Source organism: Lolium perenne, chromosome 5, assembly GCF_019359855.2.
Source record: "Lolium perenne isolate Kyuss_39 chromosome 5, Kyuss_2.0, whole genome shotgun sequence".
Lineage (NCBI taxonomy): Eukaryota > Viridiplantae > Streptophyta > Magnoliopsida > Poales > Poaceae > Lolium > Lolium perenne.
This window is the reverse complement of record NC_067248.2, coordinates 119,959,475-119,969,191: the sequence shown is the minus strand read 5'-3', so window position 1 is coordinate 119,969,191 and position 9,717 is coordinate 119,959,475. Positions and strand designations below refer to the sequence as shown.

The window sequence follows — 9,717 nt, the reverse complement described above, 5'->3', positions numbered from 1 at the left end:
CACATCCCGCCTCATCTTTGGCCAATAAAAATGATCAGCGAGCATGAGTAGCGTCTTCTCACGCCCAAAGTGACCCATCAAACCTCCAGCATGTGATTCCTGCAATAAGAGCAAACGCACAGACGATTCTGGAACACATAGTTTGTTAGCTCGAAACAAGAACCCATCATGTATGTGATATTTTTCCCATGCTTTACCAAGAGCACATAAGCGATATGGTTCAGCAAAATCATGATGAGTAGCATACAAATCACATAACACCTCTAAACCAGGAATTTTAACATCAAATTGAGTGAATAGCATATTCTTCCTAGATAGAGCATCAGCATCAATGTTATCTTTTCCCTTCTTATGTTTAATAATGTACGGAAAAGACTCAATGAACTCAACCCACTTAGCAAGACGCCTATGCAAAGTAGATTGGGCTTTCAGATATTTCAAAGCTTCATGATCAGAATGTATGATAAATTCCTTTGGCCACAAATAATGTTGCCAAACCTCAAGAACTCTAATCAAAGCATACAATTCTTTATCATATATTGGATAGTTCAACTTAGCACCAGAAAGTTTCTCAGAAAAATATGCAATTGGGCGACCCTTTTGCATCAACACACCACCAATTCCAATACCACTAGCATCACATTCAATCTCAAATTGCTTATTGAAATCAGGAAGTGCAAGCAACGGTGCAGAAGTTAACAATCGTTTCAGTTCATCAAAAGCATGATCTTGGGCAACGTCCCACTCAAATGCAACACCCTTTTTAGTCAATTCATTCAAAGGTGCAGCAATAGTAGAAAAATTGGGCACAAAACGGCGACAAAACCCAGCTAGACCATGAAAACTTCTAACTTGACTCACATTCATGGGAGTAGGCCAATTTTGAATAGCTTCAATTTTAGACACATCTACTTCTACTCCATGCTTAGAGACAACATAACCCAGAAATATGACCTTATCTTTGCAAAATGTGCACTTCTCAAGATTACCATAAAGTTTACTATCACGCAACACTTGCAAAACATGTCGAATATGTATAATATGATCAGATTCATTGCGGCTGTAAATTAATATGTCATCAAAATACACAACCATAAACTTGCCAATAAAATCACGCAAAACATGGTTCATCAGTCTCATGAAAGTGCTAGGTGCATTAGTCAAACCAAAAGGCATTACTAACCATTCATATAAACCAATGATACTCACACAAGGCGATATAATGGGGCAATGCAACTATATGTGGGAAAAGTTGCAATGCACACGAGAGACGCTAGCAAAGCTCAACGAGACAGGCACAAGATTCCTCAACTACAGGTGCAGTAAAGTAAACTTAGGCCTTCACTTGATTCAACTAGCACTTCACTTTTCTTTTTGGATTTTCTATTTGTATAACACACGCAGCGATGTAGCTCTTTTTGCTTCTTTTCAATATTTTTTTTTGATTTTCTGACACAACTCCTTGATAACATGGCCAACAGAAAAATGCAAAGCACCAATAACATAACGAGCAGCCTGTCGAGCGGTAAAACTAGTCTCTTCTGGGGAAGTTCCTAGTCACTTTATATCGAAAGGCTGTGTCTATGGTTGGGAACAAGCACACTGTACGCTATGTGGACTCGGAGTAACAAAAACTGACACCACAAGATAAAGGAAGACAAGATGGTAGAGTAAACTCAAACCCTAAAAGACTAGATAGAAAGAAAAGATACGCAAAAACAACTACGAAAAGCAACTAAAACTTGAAATTAGTGCAATCTAAAGCTATGGCAAACCCTAACCATAATTTTTTTTTGGCTTTTCTGGATAGGAAACACTCACAACTCAACTATGGGGTGGATTGTGGATGGCTTACCGAGGAAAACTGGAAATCTGATACCAAAATGATAAGGGGTGGCCCGATCTTCTCAGTAAGCAACGGTGGTGATGATGATCACGGGGTAATGGCAACGGAGAAACACGACGATGAAGTGGAAGATAACTTGTATGACGCAACGAGATCTCTCGATTGGTCCCTGTCGCCAATGCAACAGCTCTCAACCCTGCAGGATATTCGCAACTCCACACACTTGCGCACGTAGCCGCCGACCACGAAGCGGTAAGTTGCAACCGTCTAATTCCCAGTGGAACAGCAGATCACACAAGAATTTTCCAGGTTCTACACAATATCAAGCAATATGGTGTAGGGATTCAATAATTTTGCTAGAGCAAACAACTAAGAACTAGGGTTTATCTTAAACGTGGTCTAAAGCAGCTAGGGGGGGTGTCCTGGGCACTTTATATAGGCGTCCGGGACGAGTTCTGGTCGAAAAGATACAAAAATAACCGACCCAGAATAGATCTGGTCGAGACAGACTCGGACGAATCCGGTCTGGAATCCGGTCAACCGGGCCAGGGACCGGGTCGGCCGGTCTCGGGTCCGGTCAACCGGGCGGCAACTGGGTCGGCTGGTCTGGGGTCCGGTCAACCGGCGGCAACCGGATAGTTGCGAGGTTTTCCGCTTTTTATCCGGTACGATAAATCGCGTCCGGTTGGCGCCTGTCGATCGGGTCGATCAGGTTGGCTGATCTGCGGCCGGTCGGACCGGGTGCTGGACCGGCCTGGACGTCTTCTTCTCCTCTCGCGCATGCCTCCCGCTCCTCCCTCGCGCGTCCATGAGATATCTTCATGTCCAGCTCCATGTCCAGCTTCACGTCCATCTTGACGTCCGTCTTCATGTCCAGCTGCTCCTCTCCTCCTCGTGTGATGCTCGTCTCTTCTTGATACCTGATGATACATAAGTAATAGGACTTAGGCAGTATAAAGTTCTCATCAATCAAAGTACCGTTTAAAAACAAGTTCACCTGTTGTTTAAGTAGCTTCGCACGAGCCCTTGTAATTGGTCCAATCCGAACTTCATTGGACTTGAGCTCCACAGCAGGTTCATCTTCATTTATTAATGACGGAGGTAGTGGTGTAGTAGGGATGTCCTCATCATCCTCGGAGCAGCAAGTTTCTTACGCACTTTTTTCCTTACTAGGGTACCTAAGGGTACTGAAAGGTTTTTAATGAGGCGGCTTGCTGCTCATATTAATTTAAGTGTTCCTACTTCAAAAAAAAAAGTTGATCAAATTCTAGCTAAAGATCGATGACCAGCCATAGTTGTTGGTTTTTAGTGGACCAAGGGTGGAAAATTTCAGCGATTATCTGAAGCATACCATATTAGTATTCTGGAAAACTGGATATGCACATAGTTGCCGATGTAATTAAGTAAACATTCGATCCATAATTTTTTTTTCGTAAACATCTACTCCATGTTCGTGTTTGGTAGCATCCATACTCGTTTTCGTATATGCCATAACCATTGGGGGTAATATAAGTTGATCAGACCACTTTATTTGTCCATCACACACATACACCTCTTCTCTGGCTTTGTGGGAGCAAGATACCAAAGAGCTTTGTTGATCGCATTTCACCCTCACCTCTTGCAAGTTGTGATGCATATAGCAACTGAGTGCTCCTAGATTGCGCTTTACTATTATGCCCATATTTTCTTATAAGGTTTGTATTTGATTAATATAGAGCTTCAACGCATTCAAAAAAATGAAACATAATATAATATGTCTCAAGTGGAGATTCTTCTAGAAATATATAATATTTAACTGATCTCTGTAGATATTCATACCAAAGTTGTATGCCCTAAATCCACCTAAAGTTGAATCCAATCGAAAGCCTAAAAAGATGGTGGAATGGAACACTATGGCGAGTTGCACTTAGGTTAATCAGATGACTCAAAGGTACAAGCTGGCTTCTTTCCCGTGTGGTCTTCAAAAAAGTTTCAGGTACATGCTGGATTTTATATAAAAATAAAGGAAAGGAAAGGAAAGAAACCGATGGAATATTATTAGGTGAGCTGGGCCTTCCTTTCAGTTGGCCCAGGCCCAAGCAGGAACCAGCGAAGCGAGCTGGACCTCACGTCCGTGCACCACAGCGCTTCCTAGGGGCCATAAGGATTCAATCTGACGGCTGAACTACCTCCACGTCACCCATCGTGCGGCCCACGTTCTCTATCCACCGCCAGCTCATTCCAGCCCCAGGATCTTAAGAACAGATTCCCTTATTTATCTTGCTGTTTTTATCTGGACCACTTCTAATTTATGCGGAAGGAAATAATTGAAGAAAATGGGGCTTTCCTTCCAAAAAGAAAAGCTAAATCAGTACATATTTATCTGATTTACAACCTGACTTAGCTGGAATTTGCAAACCGGGAGGAGAATTTCTAATGACGCTTCCATTACATGCTTATCATACACAGTACATTATATGGTCCGTGACAACTGGAGTTGAGCAGATAATTTGCCTACTAGGAGATTCATAACTGGACATGAGATGGCATTGGGTCCGCTTTCCTTTATTTTGGTCAGTTATTTGTTTCTTTAAAGTGTCCATCTACTAAAACAGTTGTGGATGGTATATCAAATAATTTATTCCTGTGAGTTGTACATATCAATAAACATGAAATTAAGGAATTGTTAATGTGGGGTTAAACTGGTCTGTTGTTAGGACCAAAGAAATAACTTCGAAAGGATTTCTTCGATGCCCTTTTGTGTCTAGAATCCTTGCAATTTCATTTATGCGTGTGTCGGATCAACGCTTTGTGAGTTTATTTAGCGCAATTTTTGGTTCTCCTAAACATATACACATAAACATAACGTTCACGTTCTATTTTGTCGTGCTTATGCAATCTAGTTTTTCAAACAAAGTTGATTCCAACTCTCAAAACCTGTTTTTTTTTGTGAAGTACACAATTTTACAAACTCTAATTCAAATCTTTACTAGAGAATACCTGTAGAAAAAAATAGAAGGTCTTAATTGTTTGTTATTCCATGCCAACCATTTTCTCTCATTCAATTTCCCACCAAAACTGACAGAAAAATACTTTATTTCCCCCAAGAAAATCACGAGAGGGTTGAGAAAAAAGATGTCCATATAAAACAGAGCACAAGGCCAAGGCTAGCACTTGGTTCTCCTGCCTCTGCCTAGTTCGCCACCACCGCCGCCACCCACCCCCTCATCCTTCCTCCTCCTCCGCTCCCGCAGCGTCCGCTCATCTCGGTAGGAGGTCTTCAGGCGAGCAGGTTCCCCTACACCCCCCGGTAAGCACGGCCAGGCATCCTCGCACCATTCCGCGCTCTCTTTTTTCGGGTTATCCATCCTAAATTTGGCCATGGAAACGGGCGGTTTTGTTGGTCGAGGCTGGGGGCTATCGAGAACCGTAGATCCAGTTCCCGAGCGGGCTAGATCTGATTTATTACCCAAGAAAAGATCAGTTTCTGCAGTCCTGCATGTACATGCGGTTCCTGCTAAAGCCATTTTCCCGGTCCCGGAGTTTACTAGTTAGGACTTCGAACTGATGGACTGTGATGGGCGCTTAGATTGTGTCCCAGTAAAGTAGAGCGGCCAAGAAAAGGGCATAGGCGAGTGGACATTTGGATGCTCTTGTGTGTTTCTTGGCAAGAATGTAGCAGATGATTCGGCCTTGAATTGATCCGTTGATGGATTTTCTTACATAGTACTCCGTATTCTGTAAGTAGAATATATTTGATCTTCTTACTGGTATATATATGGAAGAAAAAAGAATCTAGAAAGCAGATGATGTAGCCTGTAGTTGATAAGATTGCTACTGCACGGTATTAACTTTGAGATTTTTTGTGTGGTGTATTTTCTTTTTTGTTCGTGTGATTTATGCATTGGGATCTGGTTATAATAGCCTTCTTGTGAAATTTATGCAACAGAGTCACCAAATCAAAATGGCTGACGGTGAGGACATCCAGCCCCTTGTGTGCGACAATGGAACTGGCATGGTCAAGGTTTGTATTGCTCCTTCTGGTCAATTGGTGTAAAACCTTAGTCTGGACCTTCATGGTTCTAACTACATACTCCTGTTGATATTCTCCACAGGCCGGATTTGCTGGGGATGATGCGCCAAGGGCTGTCTTCCCAAGTATCGTTGGGCGCCCCCGCCACACTGGTGTGATGGTGGGGATGGGGCAGAAGGATGCCTATGTTGGTGACGAGGCCCAGTCCAAGAGGGGTATCCTCACCTTGAAGTACCCAATCGAGCATGGCATCGTCAGCAACTGGGACGACATGGAGAAGATTTGGCATCACACCTTCTACAATGAGCTCCGTGTCGCTCCTGAGGAGCACCCTGTGCTGCTGACTGAGGCACCCCTGAACCCCAAGGCTAACAGGGAGAAGATGACCCAAATCATGTTCGAGACCTTCAATGTTCCAGCCATGTATGTCGCCATCCAGGCTGTGCTTTCCCTCTATGCCAGTGGACGTACAACAGGTAATTGTCTGACACATCATGTTACATTCACAGATGTAAGCTTCGTCCTTGATCTGAGCTGGGAAATAACAATTATTGGTTTTTCAGGTATTGTGTTGGATTCTGGTGATGGTGTCAGCCATACCGTGCCAATCTATGAAGGATATGCCCTTCCCCACGCCATCCTTCGTCTTGACCTTGCTGGACGCGACTTAACTGACTGTTTGATGAAGATCCTTACCGAGAGAGGTTACTCCTTCACCACCACTGCCGAGCGGGAAATTGTAAGGGACATCAAGGAGAAGCTTGCATATGTGGCTCTTGACTATGAACAGGAGCTGGAGAATGCCAAGAGCAGCTCCTCTGTGGAGAAGAGCTACGAGCTGCCCGATGGGCAGGTGATCACCATTGGGGCTGAGAGGTTCCGTTGCCCTGAGGTCCTTTTCCAGCCATCTTTCATTGGCATGGAAGCTGCTGGAATCCATGAGACCACCTACAACTCTATCATGAAGTGTGATGTGGACATCAGGAAGGACCTCTACGGTAACATTGTGCTCAGTGGTGGCTCAACTATGTTCCCTGGTATTGCTGACCGCATGAGCAAGGAGATCACTGCCCTTGCACCAAGCAGCATGAAGATCAAGGTTGTTGCTCCACCCGAGAGGAAGTACAGTGTCTGGATCGGAGGGTCCATCCTTGCCTCCCTTAGCACCTTCCAACAGGTGAATCTTGCACATTTCTTTTGCTCAAATAGCAACAATATGCATCTTGATATATTTGAGTAGACAAACTATATGTGTTACTGTACATGTTTGTCGTACTAACAGTGCATTCTGATTTTATGCTACAGATGTGGATCTCAAAGGGCGAGTATGATGAGTCAGGCCCAGCGATTGTTCACAGGAAGTGCTTCTAAGCTCCAAGTTATCTGGGTCTTTCCACTCTATTCTGGCTGTTCTTTTCTCAAGTTCTTGCCATGTAAGCTACTATGTTTGAGATTGTGGGGTCCCGTTGAGCTGTATTGCTGGATTTATTTGTTGGATCAAAATTGTGTACCTTGGTGGACTCGTAATATGTTCAGTGGGCTGCTATATTTAACCAGTGCTGAATCATATACTGCATCTTCCAATTTTCGTCATGCCAAGTTTGGTGCTAGTGTTAAAAGTGTCAAAAAGTATCTACCACAAACTTTCGTAAGAGTTTTCGTGTGTCCATTATCATTTCTTTTCTCCTGTACATTCACTTCTGAGTTCTGAGATATGTAATCTGTCGGGTTGCCAATTTGATTCACGGTTCTTGGTTTTAATTTTGCCCTGATGGCCAAATACTGTGTACCCATTCCCAGCACTTGCGCAAACATTGTGAATAATCATTACCCCATTATTAGCAGATCTGCCTTTTTCGCTGTTTGCTGTCGACGATGAATGCGAGGAGCTCTGCTTCTTTGGTTGATATGTACCACAGAAAACATGGCATGTTGGTGCTACAGATTACTGAATGCACGATCAAGGCAGGAACATGGTAATGTACCTGGAGAACATGGGGTGCTGTGTGAGCAGAGAGGGGCCTTTGATGGTTTAAAAACCTTGTCATGTGCAACCATTGATTGCTTCATGCGGTTTGGATACCTTTGTGTTGTGGCTTTAACTTTTAGATGTCTAGATTTGGATCTCAGCCCGTGGTTACTCATTTACAGTTCTTTTTCTCATTTTTTTTGCTGCCTTTCTTTCGTTTGGATGAAATGAATTCAGGTGCACTGGCTGATGTCGTTTCTGTGATTTGTGGTTCTGCTGAGCTCTGAATTGCGCACCAGAGAAGAGTTAGTAGGTATGGATATGGATACTGTTCATCTGTTGAAGGTGGATTGGGGTCTGCGGACGGAAGAACCATTGGCCTGGCATCGTTTGACTGTCAATGCAGTTTGTGTGGTCTAGCTATGCTGTTGTGTTTATGGATCAACTGGGAGGCATTGATCCCGGCCCATCAAAACAAGGACCGGGAGTTTCAGATCAAATTTGTGTGTGTAAAGGGGTTGCAAACCGCATGCATAAACCCGTAAAAGCATTATCTAGTTTAAGCTAGACTAATTGCTAAAAAAAAGTTACAAGTTACTTGACCTGTTTTGACTACCGCCCTTTGCATCCCTAAGAGCATCTCCAGCCGCGTCCCCCAAACCGCGCCGGATTGAGCGTTTGGGGGACGTGTTTTGTTCGTACCGCGTTTGGGGGACGTCGCTCCCCAGCCGCGTCCCCCAAACGCCGCCCCCAATCAGAAATTCAAATAGATGCATTCAAAAGAGATCGTTCCCGCCGATTCGTCGCGATCAGAGTAGCGGCGATCGATCAAAGTACTGGGCGCGCGATCATATTACAGACCGGTGGTGCATGCAAATTAGAAGAAGGGGTTGGTCGACGGCGTCGTGTCCTGAGTCGACGCAGGCCCGTCGAGCACGATGACCTCGTCGCGATCTGCTTGTTCCTGTGCATGGTGCGTCTGCTCCGTCGCCGACGCGGAGGCCGACGCAGGTGTAGCAGTAGAAGACGCGTCGGCTCTTCTTCTTGCTGCCGCTGCTGCCGCCGATGCCGATGCCGCTGCCAGGGCCGCCGCGTCGCCGCCGCCATTTTGGCTTCGATGTCGTCGAGGATCCGGCCTTTGAAGAAGTTGTGCGCCGCTCGCGTCCGGAGACATTCCCTCGTCGACGTTCTCGGCGGGGACATGTCGTCCTGCGTTTCTTGAGCTCCGGCTTCTCATCTTGCCTCTTGAGCAGCTCGGCCCACCTTTGGTCGGCCTTCTTGTCGCGGGAGATAAAGGTCGAGGAGACGTCGGCGAGGCATTTCGTGATCGACGCTGCGTCTTCTCGAGGCAGCGGCGTCGGCCAAGGCGGCCTTGGCAGCCTTGTTGCCGATGGACGCCTGTCGAAGTTGCCAGCGGCGCGTCCAGATCAATGGCGTCCTTCCCCTTGGACAGCGACAGGCGCGTCAGCCGCCATTTCTCATTCACTTTGAGCTTGCCATAGCAATGCATCAGCGCGAACGGCTTGTGACCTTCCGAGTTCTTGGCGTACAATTCCATGGCCCGATCAAACTAACCAAAGGAAGCAGAGTCATTTCATCGAACACAATGTGGGCGCTACGGATTATGGAAGAAACGATCGTACCCGGTTGGGCGACGTCGGCGCGCCGTCGCCTGCGGTCTCTAAGTCGTGATGGTACCCATGGAAGGAGTTCACCGACGCACGGATGATGGCCCATCGCGTCGACATTGCCTTTTGGCTCCTCTTCATTGTCACTTTCTGGTAGTCGCTGTTGATGAGCTTGCGCTCATCGAACTCGGTCTTGATCCTCGCCCAATACTTCCCGCCTTTTTGGTTGGCGCCGATGATGGAGTCATGGCTCACCGTCGCC

General features: G+C 45.5%; 1 protein-coding gene across 1 annotated transcript; it reads left to right on the top strand.

Moving 5' to 3' along the window:
* Window positions 1–4,979: 4,979 nt before the first annotated feature.
* On the top strand, window positions 4,980–7,451 carry LOC127299740 (actin-3). The gene is made up of 5 exons (XM_051329781.2): window positions 4,980–5,135; window positions 5,775–5,849; window positions 5,941–6,334; window positions 6,422–7,035; window positions 7,164–7,451. Exons 2-5 carry the CDS (start codon window positions 5,790–5,792, stop codon window positions 7,227–7,229), a joined length of 1,134 nt encoding a protein of 377 aa, XP_051185741.1. The 5' UTR covers window positions 4,980–5,135; window positions 5,775–5,789; the 3' UTR covers window positions 7,230–7,451.
* The last annotated feature ends 2,266 nt before the right edge of the window (window positions 7,452–9,717 follow it).